Source organism: Mustelus asterias, chromosome 9, assembly GCF_964213995.1.
Source record: "Mustelus asterias chromosome 9, sMusAst1.hap1.1, whole genome shotgun sequence".
Taxonomy (NCBI): Eukaryota; Metazoa; Chordata; class Chondrichthyes; order Carcharhiniformes; family Triakidae; genus Mustelus; species Mustelus asterias.
This window is the reverse complement of record NC_135809.1, coordinates 96449122-96470142: the sequence shown is the minus strand read 5'-3', so window position 1 is coordinate 96470142 and position 21021 is coordinate 96449122. Positions and strand designations below refer to the sequence as shown.

The following is a 21021-nucleotide window of genomic DNA, read 5'->3' as shown; positions in this document are numbered from 1 at the left end:
AAACTTTGACAGCGTAAATTGTACTCACCAGTTGACGAACAAGAGTTATAAATTCTGAATTTTCTGATCTGGCAAAAGTTTTTTTTCTTTATTCATTTGTGGGACATGGGTGTTGCTGGCTGGCCAGCATTTATTGCCCAATCCTAGTTGCCCTTGAGAAGGTGGTGGTGAGCTGCCTTCCTGAGTGATTGGTACAATTGAGTGGCTTGCTCGGCCATTCCAGAGGGCAGTTGAGAGTCAACCACATTATTATGGCTCTGGAGTCAAATGTAAGCCAGACCAGGGAAGGACAACAGATTTCTTTCCCTAAAGGACATTAATCATAGAAACCCTACAGTACAGAAAGAGGCCATTTGGCCCATCGAGTCTGCACCGACCGCAATCCCACCCAGGCCCTACCCCCATATCCCTACATATTTTACCCACTAATCCCTCTAATCTACATATCTCAAGACACTAAGGGGCAATTTTCAACCTAACCCGCACATCTTTGGACTGTGGGAGGAAACCGGAGCACCCAGAGGAAACCCACACAGACACGAGGAGAATGTGCAAACTCCATACAGACAGTGTCCCAAGCCGGGAATCGAACCCAGGTCCCTGGAGCTGTGAAGCAGCAGTGCTAACCACTGTGCTACCGTGCCGCCCGAATTGAGTTTGTGAACAGAATTCCCACTCACCTGAAGAAGGGGCTTAAGGCTCCGAAAGCTTGTGTGGCTTTTGCTACCAAATAAACCTGTTGGACTTTAACCTGGTGTTGTTAAACTTCTTACTGTGTTTACCCCAGTCCAACACCGGCATCTCCACATCGGGATTAGAGTAGACAGCTCTTGTTGAAGAGGCACAATGACTTGAATGATCTTCCTTTATGCTATAATTTCTATGATTGTTAGTTGGTAATGAGAGGTAATGAGCTGAATAAAGTAGACATGACTTCAGCCGAACCCCTTAGTTGAAATCCAGGCGTAAATTTACTCCCATATCTCTATAAACCATTTGAACACCTCCATTAGATTCAAGTTTTAACTCACTCCTAGATGTCCAATATTCTACATGTAATCCTGCTGAGTGCCTTCATTTGATTCCAGCCTATTGATTTATTTCTGATTGTCCAAGACTTTATACATAACAGTCTAGCTTTAGGAAGAAACAAATGTTATTGGGTGATGAGTAAACTTAATATATGATATAAATGAGAGGTTGTGCAAGGAAACTTGAGGCCTAGTTTACCATATAGGATATGCCATGCAATCAACAAACAATAGGACACATATCCATTCAGTAGGACATCTTAAAAGATGTATTATAATGTCAAAGTCGTAGCACATAACAGACCTGCACTGTGAATAAAGCTTTTTACATAAAATCTTCATTTTAACACTTTCTTTTAGGAGCTTAGTTCTCACTGACATGGGGATGTTGATGTTGGGGAATAGAACACTTTCCATTCCACACACCTCACATTCGTATGAAACTTCCTCTAGCCTTCCTAATGATTGAACTCGGGTCCAAACTTAAGAGAACTGCATTCTGCCCTGTACACCAGCAAACCTGTGGCCCGCTCTTGCATGGGGTGCCAGTTTGTGCCAGTTAGTTTGGCCACTGTTTGAGGTTAATTACAGATGACTAATTGCACCTTTAACATGATTCCATCATAGTTCTTTTTTTAAAAACAGATGACCACAAACTGACAAACTGAGGCATCTGATGAATTGTGAAACAGGATGTTGTGAAGATTTAGTTAGTTCTGTTACAATTTTAGTATAGGCTTACAAACAGGATATTACATAGTTTCACATTGTATCCAGCCTTTTGTATAGAGCCCGTAGTTTGGTCCTGTGAATCATGTCCAAACAGGAAAAGCAAAAGAAACCATCTTACTGATAGTCCACTAGCTTCAGTTATGGCCCTGTTGCTTTTGGGGAGGAGATGGAAACACAGTAGCATGAGGGAAGCCCTGAAATTCAAGGCTAGCAGAGGTCCTGCTAATATTGATGGCAGGACTTCATTATCATATTTTTTTACAATCCAGTTCCTTCCTGTCGGCCAACCAGTGGGAATGCCAGTGATGGGAGGCCTCAGATGCAGAAATTAGGGACCATCCGTGTTAATTAGGAGATGTTGCAGATTGTGGAGTGTGCGGGGTGGTTACAATCTGATGGCTGGCAGGGCCTAACACCAGGACATGGAGAGATGGGGCCAGCCAATTGCAGGGATGGTCTGCACAGATCATGGAGCAGGCCAGATATAGGGAAGTGGGAGCAGGGGGTTGGTAGTGGGGGAAATCTGTTCTGTTAAAGAAGAGGGACTATGATCAGCAGAAGGGAGGCCGAAGATTAGCTTCAGGGACTGGAGTGACGTGGTGGGGGGGAATTGGTGGTGGAAAGCATTGCTACTCCTCTTGACCCAAAAGGAGCTTATTATCGTTTTACCTCAACTCGCTTTTCGACTCCAAAACCATGGAGGTAAGTCATTTACTTCCCTTGCTTTTCCCAGTGCTCATCGGGTAAGGGAAATTCAGATTGACTTGCTGGAATGAAGTCAAGAAGGGATCAAGCAGATTTATGGGGAAAAGGGAGGACGAAATAAAGTAAAGGAAGGAGGCAGGAGAAAAAGAATCACTAACCTGATGGAGAAACATTTATTGAGGCTAGCCATTACTGATTTCCCTTATTCAGTCCAGATGTGCCAATGTAACCATGTGTTGGAGATTTTCTGCTTCTCGAGGGCCGTATCAGCTGTGGGCATGCAGGGCTTGTAAGGATTGCTTAGCTGCTGTGAAATGCATGAATATGTTTTGATGTATAATGTACTGAGAATCATTCTTCATTAAAGTAGTGAAGGATAAGCAACTGGCAATACATCAGTTCGTCAAATGGTGTGAACCCTGTTATTGTTACAAAGGGCACAGCCCGGTGGTAACGCAGCTATCAACTGGGCAAATTATGTGATTCAGTTTCTTCCAACTTATTTTTCACTGGGACTTTATTGGGTAAATTCCTTCTGTTTTCCCGAAAAAAAAATTTTCCCCGTGTTTTCCTTCCTGCAGTGGCAGCTATGTAGCTCAGAGTGTGGTGCATGTACCTCCTTTCAGGCTATTGCCGAATCCATCAGTTAACTGCTTTGGGAGTGTCAGAGACCACCTGGGTGTGACTCACAATGCTAACTTCCTTTCTGTTTGGCTGAAAAATGCTGCAGTTTTCACCACCGCCCCCCCAAATCCCGACTCAACATGACTCAAATGAGGAACTGAGCAATGTAGTACTGAAAAGTTGCATCTAACTTCATGACCATGACACAGAGCACTGCCTTACCACCTGGCCACCCACACTATTCAGCTCTTAACATCCAGTTAAATGAATCACGATCCAGGTTCTTTATTATCTGATTTGCAGACTGCTTGTGCAATGTGCATATATTTTGTGGGCTGAGATTTCAGACAGGGAGTTCAGAATGTGGCCTGTTCCCTGACCTCTGCAGCCAGTGTCTTTTGAAGTTTTATCCAGCTTTATCTGTATGTAGACAGAAACAAGAGCCCATCTTGATCTTTGCAAGTATCTGCTTGAAAAGTGCTCAAATCAAACCTGACAAGCTGAAGCCACAGGCATTCCAGTGTGTCATTTGAAAGAGGCGGCCTCTTCTGCTGACGTTTGAAATTCCAGGTTGTCTCTGGGATTGTTTCCCAGCCCACCCGTGAACCTAGCCGTTACCGTACTGAATTCTTCGTGATGTATCTGCCATAACTCTTTGCCAATAGTACTAACCAGACTTGCTCTCGGTTATCTTTGGGCTGTTGCTATTTCTCCACCTTTTTGCCATGGCGTTCCTATCTCCTATGCCCTGTCTCTATAATTTCAGAAAGACTATGACGAAGGGATGACATCAGAAACAACCTGTTTGGTGAGTTAATCGAATGTGAATGAGGCAGCAGGCCAACATTTCTGTTTAACCTCCTCTGTCATTACTATCTTTCCTTCCTAATTTACTCCAAAATTTCAGTCAATGCTTATTCGGCTAGAGATGGGATCTAATCAGACTAATGAGGCCAATGCCATTGTCTGTATTAAAATAAATTGCATATTCATCATCTTTGGTCAGTTTGTTTAGTAGGATTTTTATTATTTTGTAAGTAAAATGTATCACCCAATCTTTGAATGGCAGCTATTTAATTATCCAACATTGAAGGTGCTGACTCCACACCTCCTTCAGTTTTGCTGAAGGTGACGGTACGACCTCCTCTGTGATTCTGATTCAGATTAACTAACTCAGCACAGAATGGAAACAAAACCTGGGACCTCCCTGAGCTACGCTGCTCCGTTTACTCAATATATCTGTATTGAGATGACTTGTAAGGTGGGATTTTATGGTTTCAGAATGGGCAAGGCCATAAAATCCCACCCGAGGTCCACGGCCCTTCCCATTGTCTGTCCCTTCCCCGCTCTGATTCCCATGGCGGGTGGGTGGTAAAATTCCAGCCACAGTGTCCAAAATCACTCTGGCTCAGACCAACTCACTTAGCACTGTCCAGAAATCAACCCCAAGACTTTCCTGCTCTTTGTGACCAAGTTTTCCTCAGCAATTAACGAAAAATGCCCAACTGCTGGTACATAATGGGCCACCTCGAAGACAAGGTGGTTCAAATGATCATGTTGCTGATGTCACCTGATCATAGAATCCTTATAATATAGAAGGAGGCCATTTGGTCCATCGAGTCAGCGCCGACAAGTATCCCACCCAGGCCCAATCTCACTAATCATACATATTTACCCCACTAATCCCCCTGACATAAAGGGGCAATTTAGCATGGCCAATCCACCTAACCTGTACATCTTTGGACTGTCGGAGGAAACTCATGCAGACACGGGGAGAATATGCAAACTTCACACACAAACTCCACACCTCTTGACATCTGTATTGAAAAAGCTGTCAAATCTCCTGCCACACTACTGAAGCTTGCAATTAACTTTTTTTACACAACATTTTAATTATTCTCCATTTTAATGACTTCATTTAAATTATTTTTTTTCATCTCCCGACTCCCGGAGATTAATTTGTGATTCCACTTTTCAGAAATACCCTCGCATCCTGCATGCCATCTGTGTTGGAGGTGGTGCTGGAATCCCCAATGTTATTTTCTGGGCTTTCCAGTCAGTAGGGAGCCAAGGTGGTCAGGAAACTAACATTTCAACCCCTTAGCCTCACCTCTTGGATTCCATCAGTCTCCTGCCTGATTCTGGTGGGAGGTGCTACCCGGTGGGAACAGTGGAGCCGGATTTTGGGTGGTTGGATGCTACATGCAGGTTACCAAAAGGGCAATCTCGGTCACTCACTGACTGGTTAGTCGGGGATTTGGCAGGGCAATGTGGTCAGGGGAGGGAGAGGGAAGACCACCCTTTCTTTATGGGGTCTGAAAGAAAGTTAAAGTTTATTTATTAGTCACAAGTAGGCTTAATATAACACTCCAAGGAAGTTACTATGAAAACCCCTATTCGCCACACTCATGTGCCTGTTCGGACACACTGAGGGAGAATTCAGCATGGCAATGCACCTAACCAGCAAGTCTTTTGTACTGTGGGAGGAAACCGGAGCACCCGGAAGAAACCCACACAGACATGGGGAGAAGGTGTAGACTCTGCACAGACAGTGACCCACGCCGAGAATTGAACCCAGGCCCCTGACGCTGTGAGGCAGCCGTGCTAACCACTGTGCCACCAGGTCCACCTCTGCTCTTGTTGGCCCACAAAGAAATAAAAGACAGTTAAATCAACTTTAACTTTCTGGCCCCAATCACTTGGCCATCAGATTGACCTTGTGGGCGGCACGGTAGCACAGTGGTTAGCACTGCTGCTTCACAGCTCCAGGGACCTGGGTTCGATTCCCGGCTTGGGTCGCTGTCTGTGTGGAGTTTGCACATTCTCCCCGTGTCTGCGTGGGTTTCCTCCGGGTGCTCCGGTTTCCTCCCACACTCCAAAGATGTGCGGGTTAGGTTGATTGGCCAAGCTCAATTGCCCTTTAGTGTCCCAGGATGCGTAGATTAGAGGGATTAGCGGGTAAATATGAGGGTTAGAGGAATTAGCAGGTAAATATGTAGGGATACGGGGATAGGGCCTGGGTGGGATTGTTGTCGGTGCAGACTCGCTGGGCCGAATGGCCTCTTTCTGCACTGTAGGGGTTCTATGTTTCTATGGAGAAGATAAATCTGCATATTTAAAAACTGACATTTTCGCCTCCTTGGGGACATCCTTCTCACCTGTCTGAAAGCAGATTAAAACGGCAACCTGCAGAATCGGAGGGCTTATTGTTGTGGCCCTTTTAAATATCCATTACGAACACATGGAATGAATGCAGTTTTCCACTCAAAGAGCAGTCTGAGTGCTAAAGGAGTGAGTCTCATTATTTCAAATTATTTTAACGACCAAGCCATTAAAATTATTTAATTGAAACTTCCTTTTTGTTCTATTTTTAAATTAATTAATGACATAGTTAACATTTCCAGTTGCTTACTGAATTGAGATCAGCAGAAGTACAGTCAGTAATGCAGGGTACTGGATAGATAGAAGTTAGTGACACTGGGATGGGGCTGACTGGATTAGTAGAAGAAAAGACACCAATTATTAAAGCACCTTTCACTAACCATTGCCGTTTTAAAAATTCAACTCCCTGATACTGGTTGAATTCGTAAATCCAATAAATCTTTTGTTCCTTTATCTGATGATGTCATTACAATTTGAGCCTTGAATTCAAATGTGCTACACCAAAAAGACAAGAATTAATTGTACATTTTAAGGAAACATACTGGGGGCTTTCTTCTTTAATAATCATTGTCTGTGTTAATTTTTTTGATTGCAAGAAGTGCTTTCCACTTAGAAAAAGCTTCCACTAAACATGTCAACAACTAGTATGCCCAAAAACTGCATTCTCATGGACACCCTCAAATACCGCAGATATAATTCCTGTACGGATCATTTGACTTTATTGAAGAACCTTAATAGGAGTTTGTCACTCGACTTCACACTGTGACTTTCTCATTCTCTTCTGCCTTGTTTAGCGACATAAGGCTGAATTAAGGTAGCGGAATATCCACGGTAACAGCAAATGAGAACTGTAATTGATTTCTCAGGCTGCATAGTATTGATTGAAATCAAAATTGGCAAGAAAACTACTTGTGCTGCCATTAAACAATGAGTTGAAACTCTGCTGCGTTTCTGATTTTATCGGTGATTCCTTATTTTATCGGTGATTTCTGATTTAAATAATGAACTGAAACTCTGTTGTTTCTGATTTTCAGATCAGTGAAAGGACAGAATCGTTGAACCGTTCGCTGAAGAAGAGGTGAGAACGTTTACTGCAGCAACATTTTTCCTCCGATCATCTTCCTTATCAAATTTACCTTTTCACTCTCCCCGGCTCTCGGTTTTTGAGTTTATCCCTCCCTCCTCACATATTGTACCAGATCTGCTACGTGTATCTGAGACCAACGACCACCTCCCCCAAACCCCGGACAAACGATGCTGGTACTTGGCTGACTCTCCTCTTTATTTCAACACTCTCACTCTATTTCAGCTCTCTCACTCCACTGACCAATTTCCTCCAGCACTTCATCTAACAGTCTGTTCCAGTGCATTGTCTTCATTTCGTCATTGTTGACCCTGAGACTTGAGCTTTGAACTCATTCATTCTTTCGACTTCCAGTCTCACCTCTGCTGTCCCAATGTAACCGAGAAGCTTTTGACTTCATTGTATACGGAATTTAGCTGGTGTTGTGCACTGTGAACTCATCCCCCTCTTAAATTTTGTTTTGATCTTTCTCTTGAGCTTTCAACCTCAATCTTGGCACTCTCCAATGAACCCACTGAGGCCATCTATTCCTGCCTCCATGGGAGCAATAACTGCAAATAGCACATCCTCTCTCTCTTTCTCTCTGATATTCCTACTCAGTGACTACACTGGACAATCGCCTCCTCTCTCCCCTGTTCATTTGGTTCTGCAAGGGATTCTGCTGACCATTTAACAATCACCACATTTGCCTCCAGGATGCATATTCACCCATGAATGTCGCAACTTAATTGTTGTTGATGGTTTTCGTGGCTTTGACAGAAACCTTGCCATGTTCCTGGTTGAGGAAACGTTTTGCACATCAAAGCCTGCCCAGTTAACCATACTTGCTATTATTTGATCCCTGCTGTGTTGTCCTTATCAGCATATCACACAGGGGGCTCTCCCTCTATTCTTCTGGAATCTCCTCCTCCGCCTTATTCTATTTGAACACATTTGTATCTCCTGTGAATTCTTCATTGTTTACCATCTCAGGCCTATCTTCCCTCAGCAACAAGCAGCTCTTCATCCTTAATAATCTCAATCACTATCTCAATGTTCCTTGCCCTCTTTCCCCTCAATTCATTTCTCTCCTGACCTCCGTACGTCTCTACATCCAGATAAACTCTTCTGCCTTCATTCAAAGCCATGATATCACCCTCTCCATGTCTTCTATATTCCGTGGTCTTGATCGTTGACAAGACCACCATCAACCGCATTCTTGTATCCCTCTCAACCACCACCATTGGCTAATGTGATTTTAGTCGTCAAGGCCCTGTGCTCCCTAATTTCCTCCCCAAACTTGGACAGCATTTCACCATTTCCTTTTTTAAAGACTCTCCATGATCTCTACCTCTTTGCTAAAGACTTTAGTCACACATCTTATCTTCCCTTTGGTTTTTTTATCCATGTTTTGTCGCATCTCTCGAGGACCCTTGTGATATTTATCTCCATTGAAGGCATTATATAAATAATACAAGTTCCTATTCTTGTTGCGTACATGTATTATCATTTTAATGCTTCTGAATATGATTGCTGTATAACATTCGAAGGTTGATAGTTGGAAAGAATGCTTGCACTTGTGATGTTTCAATGTGGTGGTGCATCTTTTCAAAATAGCTTCTTTGAAAGCATTATTTTAGTTAACAACTCATTTGTTAAAATTACAGTAACAGTATTAAGAAGAGCCAGCCCATATCTAATATATCAAAGATTGATGACCGATTGGAGCAGTATACCAGTGCCATTGAGGTAATCTGATTTTTACTCACTTATACGGCCACAGATGCAAATTGATTTTTACCCACAGACCGTACGTAATTCCTTAACATGGGAGTGTTACAAGAATTCCAGGTGTGTGTGGAATGTGCATTCCTTCATTGCTTTATCCTTTTCGTGAAGTTGCTTACTGCAAGTTGGAAAAGTACACAACAATCTCCTGATAGTTCTGCTGACTGATCGCCCTTTGTTACTGTATGGCCTGGCCTTAGGATTTGGACGTTACTGTCCCTTAAAAGTTTTCTCGCTCCAACGGAAGAGACCTTGGGTTGCACAATGTGCCTTGACACGGTGAGTGTGAAGCCACCACTATGGATCTCATGCTAAAGTGCACTGAAGCTCATGGCATGATTTGCTACTTATTTATCAGTATAACAAAATTCATCAATGAAGGAGCGCTGCTAAATTATTGTTTAGAAGGAGCTGATCTCACTCTTAGCAGGAGCCAATTACCATTGCCATTTCTTTCAGGCCAGAAGTCTGTACATTTCAAAATAAGCTAGTGTTCCTGGATGTGCTGACAACTAAATAAGTGACTTAATAATACAATCGATACTTGTGAGGAACTGAACCTGACTGTGTGAGCAGAATGCATCTTCAGTATCTGGGTTTGAATCAAACTGACATCAGTGAAGTCTCCTCTCCGCTAGCAGCGCATACTCTGTTTGAAATGAACTTGGGTTGATCTTCATCTACTTCCTGTCACAGTTTGAGAACAACAAATTTTGACCGGCATGGTGGCACAGTGGTTAGCACTGCAGCCTCACAGCGCCATGGACCTGGGTTCGATTCCCGGCTTGGGTCACTGTCTGTGTGGAGTTTGCACATTCTCCCCGTGTCTGCGTGGGTGTCCTCCGGGCGCTCCGGTTTCCTCCCACATTCCAAAGATGTGCGGGTTAGGTGGATTGGCCATGCTAAATTGCCCCATAGTGTCATGGGGGATTAGCTAGGGTAAATGCATGGGGTTATGGGGACATGGTCTGGGTGGGATTGTGGTCGGTGCAGACTAGATGGGCCGAATGGCCTCCTTCTGCACTGTCGGGATTCTATGAACTCTACCTAATTATATACAAACAGAATTAGCTGATGTTGGAGGTAACTCGTCCAAACATTCTGACCTGGAAATGTTTGGTGCTGGTCAAGAAATAGAAAGTGTTTCATTCGACAACATTCTTGTTTTAGTGCGAGCAAATCTTGACCAAATTACAAGGCATTGAATTTAAGAACTCTGCACTTGAAATACTGTTGCCTCAGCACCCAAAATGTATCCATTGCTCACAGTTGTATCTTGACTGATATATTAATTCTGTTTCCTCACGGTTAGACTCAATATCTTGTGCCAGCTAACACTCTAGCTTTTAAGGGTTTGTATCTCTGCTGGCATTATTACAGTTCTCTCACTCTGTTAACTCAGCCATCCCTGTGTTAATATTTGCCTCTGATTTGAATTCAGCTATGCCATTGGACTTGAGCCAATATACCACCAGCCCCCCCCAATCACCCACGCATACCCTGCTGTGATACCATCAGCATTGATTATTGTAAGCGGCTAAATATTGGAAATGTATTCATGGAAATGATTAGAAAAGGGCAAAAGATGATGTTCAGATCTTCCATGACCTCAATACATCCCAAATGCTTTCTCGCTAATAAATCACTTTTGAAGTGAATTTATTGTTGTAACATAGAATGCAGAGTAATTAATCGCGTAGCCTCCTTGCGTGAAGTTGAAAGCTTGTTTCTGAATTATCGCTGATTTCCTTTTGAAACAGGATCTTCCAACATTATATTTGTTCTCCTCCTTTCTTTGGCAATTTTTTTCCCTTCCCTTTGCTGATCACTGGTGTTTTATCCAAGAGTAAGAGTTTTAACAACACCAGGTTTTATCCAAGAGGCCATACATTGGCCGGAACATTCCGGCCGTTCATGCCAGGGGGGATCGTCTTGCCCCGCTGACAGTGTATGCCTGCTATGGGTTTTCAGGTGGTGATGGGTGAATTCAATGGACAACCTGTGGTAAACCACTGTCGTGCCTTCGGCACGGTTGAGCTGTATATATTGTTGCCACTACTGTTCGTATATGAGACACTCCCTGACACTTTTAATTCGGCTGCACCTTTAACTGGAGGCTCCGCCCTCAGGGTATAAAGGCTGCAGCCCTCCCCCTCCGGCCTCAGTCGGGAGATCCTCATGGCCAGTATTGTTCTGTTTATTGTCTGTTCCACATCGTTCCTTTTTAGCGAATAAAAGCCTTCTGTTCCTGGCAACATCAGCCTTGTCTATTTATCAGATGCGCCTCACAACCCTTTTGGCAAGGATAAGACCAGAAGATCCTGTTGCTGGCTAATAGCGGGCCACCTCTGCCACTGCCAAACACGCGCCAGGTTGTGCAGACAATTCCACCCATTGTGTTTGAACCGAGGCTGTGGGCATCTGTAGAAACTGTCTGTCTCAATTTGGCGTGGTGTATTCATTCTTTGGAGTTATTTCAGAAAATTTCTCATTTACCTTCATTTAATAGTATTTATTTCTCTCTCTCACACACAAAAACACAGAGCACTACAAAGCTGCTCAGACATGCATCACTGGATATACCAAACCTACCAGAGGATGTTGCCACCAAGAAGAGCCTATGGGAGGCAGGTGATGTTGCAGGTAACTCAGTTACCAAAGGATCACCATGTAAGGTAAGACACTATTTTTGTCACTACTGCACTGACAGTCCATCATCGCTGATCGACTTGCTTGACCGTCGGGTGAACTGGAAACCTGGGACTGGATTTTCCAGCTTGGTGAGACGGCTGACGGCAATCCTGATGTCTTGGGAAATGGGGTGTCGGCCAAAAATCAGACTTCCTGATGGGCGTCAAGGCAATTAGGATTCACCTGACCCACCCGCCGGCCCCAATCGGCTTCCTGCCCGTAATGACGCCCCTCAGATCCCACTCAGGTTCCTTGCCCCCTCAGACCCCCATTCATGGCTCCCCGCCATTCAAGCCACCTGCCTTGGCAGTACTAATGGTGCACTACCCCGCGGCCTGGTGCCTTGGGCCCCGAGGGGCTGGGGGAGGGGGTGTCAGGGAGGTAGATCCAGTGGCCATTTGCCCATCTGCTGCTGCCAGATTGCAGAGGATGGGGTCCCTCAAGGGTCCTGGGGGTTGGGTGGGCTTGGGCTGGGGGGTAAGATGTTGACCTCGCCATTCCCCCAAGGATGAGATTACCCTTTCTCCCTGTCATAAGCTCCAGGTGTCTGAAGGGGAAGGGGGGTCAGAGTGGGGGTCTCGGAGAGAACAAGGTCTTAGTGAGGATTGGCGGCAGAGGGGAGATCGGGTTGGGTCACTCTCATGCCTATGAGGTGTGTGCCAACCAATAAATAATTTTTAGCATTCTTAAACTTGAAGTGGCTCCTTAGAAAATAAGAACCGTAAATCAGCTCTCTGTATATGCTGCTGCTGTGCAAACATCGATTTTCCAAACTGAGGAAGATTTGAGGAAGTTGAAAGTTCAAACATGTGTGAAGTGCAGACAAATTCTTTGGTCATTCAAGGGGTATTTCAGGCTCCAGAATCTTTGGTTTGTCTTTTATTTAATTTGATGCATTATTACACCAACGTATAAACAATGAGATAAATCGACGTATATTAAAATTTGGAATGGTCTTTAAAACTGTGCGTGTCAGTCTTGAAAAGGAACTTGAATTGGAACGTTAGTAGCTCCTTGCCCAACATGATGTATCAAGTTTGATGAGTAGTTATAGAGTTAAGGGGAAGCTGGGCAAACATATGAGGGAGAATTAGATGAGGAAAGATGTGAGGAGGCCCGAGTGGAGCATTATCACTGGCTATTCCATGTAAATGCCATCTTTCTTTCAGTTTCTAGGTTTCACCTCATGCTGGTTTTGCTAACTTGCTGTGTTTTGCAAAAGACATGGAGGATATATTTCAACTTCAGGATAATGCATAATCCTATTCAACGTCAAGCTCAGCTTCCAAAGCCATATCATTGAATCCTACAGTGCAGAAGGAGGCCGTTCGGCCCATTGTGGTCGGTGCAGACTCAATCTCACCCAGGCCCTATCACCCCATGCATTTACCCAATCTAGTCCCCCAGACCTTAAACACTAAGAGGCAATTTAGCATGGCCAATCAATCTAACCAGCACGTCTTTCGGACTGTGGGAGGAAACCGGAGGAAACCCATGTAGACATGGAGAGAATGTGCAAACTCCACACAGACAGTGAACACAAGCTGGGAATCGAACCCGGGTCCCTGGAGCTGTGAGGCAGCAGTGCTAACCACTGTGCCACCGTCCTCTCCATCACAAAGGCCAGCTTTTATCCTGAACCAAGTAATGCTTGCTCATCCTTGCTGATCTGTATTTGCTCCTAGTCCTCAAATTTCAAGTTCTTATCCTCTTGTTAAAATTCACTAATGGCCCTGGCCTTTCTGTTACCATAACCTCAGACAGCAATACAAAAGATCACTGCCCCACTCCCCCCAAAGCCCAAATTTTCTACTTGTCTAACTAAGTGTCTTCTTCATTCTGTCTTACCTCTGCTCTGTCATTGCCGGCTGTGCCTTCAGCCATGTCAATTCCACTCCCTGTAATTCCCCCTCTAAACATCCCTGTGCCTCTGTATTGCCCTCTTTTAAGGCTTCCTTTAAAACACTTTAAACCCAAGTTTCTGATCACCTGTCCTTCTCTTACGTAGAATTCATTTTTCCCCATGCCTCTGTGAAGTATCTGGGGACCTTTTTTCTCTGCCACTATATGAATGCAAATTATTGTCACTCCAAAAACAAAAGTGCTTTCCTATCATATTAGTATGGGACTTCCTCTTTAAAACCAACTGAGTCTCTGTAACCAGCCGATTAATTCCAAATTTGCTACCTTATTCATTTACAGGTTCGTAGAATGTACCTTCAATGTTTTATCAGTTTTCTGTTTCAGTACATACTCCGTGCATGATGCCTTTGTCAGGTGGGATTAACTTGGCTGGACAGTGTCTCATCATCCGCATTATTCTCTGCAATTCTCTCCAATTCTAATGAGCTTTTTGCTAGGTTGTATCAGACCCTTCGCTAAAAACAGATGGAAAAGTGATGCTGGCCTGCAATTGATCTCTAAATGCACTCTCAATTTATGTTAGCCAAATAGCACAGTGATTAGCACTGCTGCTTCTCAGTGCCAGGGACCCGCGTTCGATTCCCGGCTTGACTCACTGTCTGTGCAGAGCCTGCACGTTCTCCCCATATGTGCGTGGATTTCCTCCGGGCGCACCGGTTTCCTCCCACAGTCTGAAAGACGTGCTGGTTAGGTGCATTGGCCATGCTAAATTCTCCCTCAGTGTACCCAAACAGGCGCCGGAGTGCGACGATGAGGGGATTTTCACAGTAACTTAATTGCCGTGTTAATGTAAGCCTACTTGTGACACTAATAAAAATAAACTTTAAATAAATAATCTCTAATTGAAAATTAATAAGTGATTGTCAGAAACATGATCCAATTGTTTAATCTAGACTCCTCCTCACTAAGATGCTCAAAAGGGTTTTTGCGAACGATTTGCTCAGTACTTGGAAAAAGGACTATTTCGATAATGAACGTGCTTCATCCTATTTTCTTCCCTCTGTTCATCTATTTGATTTTTTTCAGGATGCTGACGGACTGAAAGTTGGAGTTGGTGACCTCATCAATCAGTGGGTGAGCAAGAACCCGGAACCCGGTCCCAGGGCCAGCCCCTCCAAACCAACAGTAAGGAAACGTATCTACACTCTGACTTCCAGTTGGCTTTCCATTGCAATGGCAAACATTAATCACAATATAATGTTTTGGAAGGGGACAGTTCCCATCCTGTAGTACATTTTTGTACTCACTATTCCCTTGCAGTTTGAGCTCATTGTATACAACAAAAAATGATGTTAAATGGGGGGAAAATTGCATCACAGGTATCCTAGAATCTCAACAGTGCAGTAGGAGGCCATTCGGCCCATCGAGTCTGCACTGGCAACAGTCCCACCCAGACCCTATCCCTGTAACCCCATGCATTTACTCTGCTAGTCCCCTTGACACTAAGGGGCAATTTAGCATGGCCAGTCAGCCATCTTTGTAGTGTGGGAGGAAACTGGAGCACCCGCCAAAAACCCACACAGACACGGGGAGAACGTGCAAACTCCACACAGATAGTTGCCCAAGGCCAGAATTGAACCTGGGTCCCTGATGCTGCGAGGCTGCAGTGCTAACCATTGTGCCACCCAATCCAATTGTATCTCAAGCAACACAAAATGAGATTTCAACTTGTTGTGTTTCCTCTTTCAGAGCGATTTTAAACATGACACAACTGATTAAATAAAAAGATAGTTTGAAAGGCTTGCCTGCCTTTAATAAGTCTATTAGCCTGAATTTAATTATTGACATTATTTAAATACTGCCATTAACCTATTTATTTCAAACTGCACACACATAAGCATTAAAATAATGTTAAAATGGGAACCTAGGCTATTAAGCCACATAGTAAATTGGTATATCATTGGATTTTTTGGTACATTAAGAATGGAGGGGATGACTATTGCTTTTAATTAGAAAAGGACTTATAAGCATCTCAGAGTCAATTTCCAGCCAGAGCGTTGACACTACAATTAGGCTCAGATGGCTCCTGCTGGAGTGTGCTCATGTGGCTGTCACGCAACCTCAGTGAATGTGTTAACGTTCAGAGTCTTGGCTCACACATTAAGCAGGACCACATGGGTGAGCGGCGGCAGAGAATGCCTTGCGCTTGTGGAGACATGCCTCACCCAGAAATGGTAATTCCAGGGGAAAAGTAGAAAATATGGAGGGAAAAAAATTAAACTTTTGCATTTTTGTCAGGCAGTCAGTGAGCTAAAAAAACAAAATTCCCTTTGCCAGAATGTGCCACTGAATTGATGGGCATGATCTGTGCCAAATGTATCATTGTGGAAGTCTGGACCCAGTTGGGCTAGCTGATGGCTTAAGAATAACCACAGAACCGTGAAATAATTTTCTACCAACGTTGTGAGTCACTACAACATTTGTTTCCCTAAATCTATCTGAACAGCAGCTAAGGCAACTAAAAAATCATGATGTGGAGATGCCGGCGTTGGACTGGGGTAAACACAGTAAGAAGTTTAACAACACCAGGTTAAAGTCCAACAGGTTTATTTGGTAGCAAAAGCCACACAAGCTTTTGGGCTTGCAGCTCCGAAAGCTTGTGTGGCTTTTGCTACCAAATAAACCTGTTGGACTTTAACCTGGTGTTGTTAAACTTCCAACTAAAAAATCCACAGGGGTTGGCTCAAGGACCACAACGTAAATGATAGAGATAATGGAATATGTACTTAAAAGTTAAAAAAAACCCACAAGTATATTTAATGAACAGAAAAGCAGAAATGCTGCGATAGACAGCAAGTCCAGCTGCATTCCAAAAAACAGGTTAATATTTTAGGCACGGACCCTTCATCAGATAAATGTCTTCTTTTCACATGCTTTTATCTAACTCAGATTTGTAGAAAAATGTTTTCTTTTTATATATGATGGAAACTCAAATGGGTGAGAGGCTGGAACTTTACTGTGCAGTGAAGAGGTTAATATACAAGTACAGCATAATAAAAACTGCCACCCAGTATAGTTTTCCCATTGACAGTGTTCCAAGCCCAGTTATAGGTCAGATCAATGGGCAGGGTTTCTGATAATCCACAAGAGATAAACCAGGCATTAAAGGTATTTTCTATTCAATAGGTTAATTGGTTTTGCGCTGATTTCCATCGTGTGTTGGGGTGTTATTATTATTGATTTCATTAAGGTTTTCTAGTAACTTAAACAAGCCATGGAATTTGTTTGTAGATTAAGCTTGAGTATCAGAAGGTTCTGACAGTGAGTTGGATGGTTTGTAAGCTTAAGCTACAGACAGAGGCTTGACTTCTCAATTCAGGCTGTCGCTCTGGTGTAGCACCGAGGGGTTTACTGTCTTTCCACAATTGTCCTTTGGAAGGGATGTTAACCAAGGTTCTGCCCATTCATCCAGCATTTCTTCCTTAACACACGATTGATTATTCACCTCATTACTATTTGTGTGATGTTGCTGGAGAAGAATGGCTACTACGTTTGATGACAAATTAACAGTGCATCCCTTAAAAAACTTTGAGAAACGTCTTTCATTCGTTGGCAGAGGGAGGCGATTCTAAGGTTTTCCCTCTTTAGTTAAGGTCTTAAGTCTTTGCGTAGGCGTTGTTCTTCATTCTGTGCCTATTTGTTCTTTTTCTTCTCTTCCTCAGACTTTCTCCAAACCTTGGGATTTGCTTTGCCTCTCGGCAGCCTCTGGCTCTGACTATTTCTCTCCTTCTGCATCTTCTGTGCCTTTTTTTGTTAAATCATCCTGTGTCTCGGCTGTCCCATAAGGTAATTTTCCTGACATCTCTTAACAAGCTGCAAGGCACGTTGAAAAGTCGCCAGTTTGGCATGTATGACGAATTTAATAGCAGAGAGATGGTTACCCTGGAGCTGAAAATGCATTCCTTTCTACTCACTGAGGTTTCTTGGGATTTCTTTTTGTTGCAAAAAGCCCTGAGGTAATACTATCCAACATTTTTTGCAGGTCCTTTTTCAGTTTTTACAAACAAATTCTTTTGGACTAAATTCTGTGGGGTTTTCTAGGTCAGGGTGTAAAACTTTCCAATAAAACCCAGGGTTGTAATGTACCGTGATGTTTAAGAGAGTTAACCAGGGACGATTACCGTGGTGAAGGGACCCAATGACTTTGATGGAAAATATCTTCCCTGTAGTATGGACAAGGAAAAAAATCCAAACAATGTTTTTGTCCTCCCTCAGTTTTTTTTTCCCCTCCTTTTTAAAAAAATGCAGGCATTTGCTCAGATATGGCTCCAACGATCTTGGGTAACATCCAGTACCCAAGTGTCACTCTTTGGACTTGGTTCAGTGTGAGAATTTAACCTATTCACTTGCACAGAGTTCAAATTGGACTCCGTTCAGTCATGGGGAGGAGGTATTTACATTTGGTGCTCATCTGGCATCTGTATAGGTACATTTTTCAGCCAGGTAATGGACTAAGATGAAGAATGAGGTTGCTGCCCATCATGCAGCTTAGGATACTGAACCTCGGGGTGGAATTTTCTGTTTCTTTCTGATTTGAATGTCAACTCAAGGTGAGTGCAAGTGGTGCGCTGCCCGTCAGTTCAATTACCGGCTTTTCCCACCATATTTTTTTGACACTTGGTCACGGAGGCAGTACCACAATGGGGTTGGCTCTCAATGAGCCTGCCTCTCCATGAGCCCATCTCACCAGCAACCACTGGCTTTCAAGAGATTGTGGCGCCTCTTTTTAAAGTATGCCCCAATCTTAATAAAAAGTTCCCCCTTCCCCCACAGACAACCTCCATGGTAACCTCTTGCAACCCCCCCACCCATCCCCCACCATACATGTGGAATATCTGCTCCTGAGATCATGAAAGTTTCTCCCATCCAATCACAAAATTGATCTTTATAATTCTTAAAGATACTTGTAAAATACTTAAAGCCCGTCTTTAGGTGACTTCAATTTATTTTTCACTTCCCCAAAGTTTCTCTAAGGTCCCTTGTAGCTTTCAATAACGGAGAACATGTGGACCACCACACACAGGCCCCTAAGCTTGCTTTTGTAGTGATGTTGTTTCACACGGTGACCATTCCGTCCCACAGGAGGAGAGAGAAATGAAGCAAAACCCATCCAGCCATCATTATTTATAGGAAACGCTGTGAGGACGCAGCAGACAATGCTGACTTCCTTCAGTAGGCAAGTGGAAAATGGTTCAGGTAGCTTTCTCGGGGTGACGTTCTGACTTCAATTTTCCTGCCCCATTTCCCGGTGGGAAAATGGTGGAAAATCTGTCGCATGACGTTCTGTGCATCTCATTTATGTTACTGTTTGAAGTGCCTCCCACAGATGCTTGCTGCTGGATACGCCTACATAGTATAAATGGTAATAGTCACTGAATTGTGACATTATATTGCTGTTAGTATTTACAACCGCCAGTTCTCTCTTGTTCAGTATGATAAAGCCTGATGGAGATAGATAAGGGCCTCTGCTGTGATTGAGGTTCCCTCATTATCATAAGCACCACAGTTGATGTGCAGCATTCCATGGTGGCCTTTTCTCTCTTTAAATTCAAGGTTTGTAGCTCGGTCGAGATTTCCCATTGATTGTACCAGGAAAGTCACAACAAAGGAAACTTTTCCACGCTAATGTGATTTCAATGAATAATGGCTCCTTACAAAGTGAATGACTTTCTCATTGAAGTTTCTAAAAGAGAATTAATATTACACATTTGTTGGTGCTGCTTAATTGGCCTGGTTACTGAAAGGGCAGAGAGTGGGCTAAAATTTATTAGGCCCCTTTTGCAATGCTGCCACCGTGTGGCCTCTTAGTGCTGCTCCTCAAATGGTGTTGCTAATGATGAAACCATTTAATCTGGTGGTAGTGCGTAACCAACAAAGGAGTGAACCTCTGCTGCCTGGAGAATAAAATAAGATGAGCAAACTTGCCCGCAAGTTTAGCCTGCCGCGGGATCATCTGAATGTTTGCTACCAGTTACAACCTACTGAAGTAATACTACTTACGGACACCCTTTTTTAAAGCATGTTGTAGTGAATCATTTCCAGTTGTGATCAAGGCTAGTATGTCAGGCTGTCATTGCCCTTGGCCATCAAGTAAGACTCCTTCCTGATCGTGATCCAATAACTCTTGCTGTTCAGCGCACATATAGAAACATAGGAGTAGGCCATTCAGCCCTTTGGGCCTGCTCCACCATTCAACATGACCATGGCTGATCCTCTATCTCCGTGCCATACTCCTGCACTCTCCCCATACCCCTTGATGCCTGTAGAGTCTGGAAATCTATCTATTTCCTTCCTAAATATATTCATTGATTTGGGCTCCACACTCATATGTTCACCATTCTCTGAATGAAAAAAATTCTCCTCATCTCTGTCCTAAATGGTCTACCCAGTATCCTGAGACTGTGGCCCCTTGTTCTAAACCCCCACCAGCCAGGGGAAATAACATCCTGGAATCCAATCTGTCCAGCCCAGTCAGAATTTTAAAATGTTTCAATGAGATCGCCTCTCATTCTTCTGGACCCTAGTGAATTCAGGCCTAGTTGATCCAATTTCTCCACATACAACAATCTTGCCATCCCAGGAATCAGTCTGGTGAACCTTCGCTGCACTTCCTCCATGGTAAGTATATCCGTTCTTAGCTAAGGAGACCAAGACTGCACACAATACTCCAGTACAACTGCAGTAAGTCCTCTTGTAATGAAGGTCAACATAGCATTTGCCTTCCTAACTGCTTGTTGTACCTGAATGCTTGCTTTTGCTGGCTGGTGTACTAGGACACCCAGGTCCATTTGTACATCAACATTTCCCAATCGATCACCATTTAAGTAATATTTCCCAATCGATCACCGTTTAAGTAATATTCTGTTTCTCTGTCCGAAGTGGACAACTTCACATTTATTCATGTTATTCTGCATCTGCCACGTATTTGTCCACTCAGTTATCTTGTGGACATTGTTTAAGAACAGGATTGCTGTGCTGCCCTCTCTGGGGGAATATCCCTGTCCCAGTGCATGCATGAAAGGACATTTAAGCAAGTCAATTTTGCTTCTGGGACTGTGTCTTTGGCGGGAGAAAAATGTTTCACTTTAAAAGTGTAAACACTGCTCCTTATTTAAAATACTCGGAGGGATGACTAGACAATAAGTAACAGCAGGAAACCTTCCACAAATGGTTATCTCCCTGCCTTTTAATGATTCATTTTAGGAATATTGGTTGAAGGTTTTAAATTAATGTAGCCATCAACTGCGGTTATTGTGCAGCTCCTGTGCTAATTCCCCACTGGAAGACGACAAAGGGAAACCT

At 43.5% G+C, this 21021-nt stretch overlaps 1 protein-coding gene across 2 annotated transcripts in view; it reads left to right on the top strand.

Annotated features, from left to right (window-relative positions):
* lsp1a (lymphocyte specific protein 1 a) overlaps positions 1-21021 on the top strand; it is a 343993-nt gene that overhangs the window by 291083 nt on the left and 31889 nt on the right. For both annotated transcript variants that reach the window (XM_078220601.1, XM_078220602.1), the window contains exons 7-11: positions 3859-3900; positions 7289-7332; positions 8985-9066; positions 11649-11780; positions 14746-14844. In XM_078220601.1, the coding sequence (XP_078076727.1) occupies positions 3859-3900; positions 7289-7332; positions 8985-9066; positions 11649-11780; positions 14746-14844 (399 nt within the window). The remainder of the gene's footprint in view (positions 1-3858; positions 3901-7288; positions 7333-8984; positions 9067-11648; positions 11781-14745; positions 14845-21021) is intronic.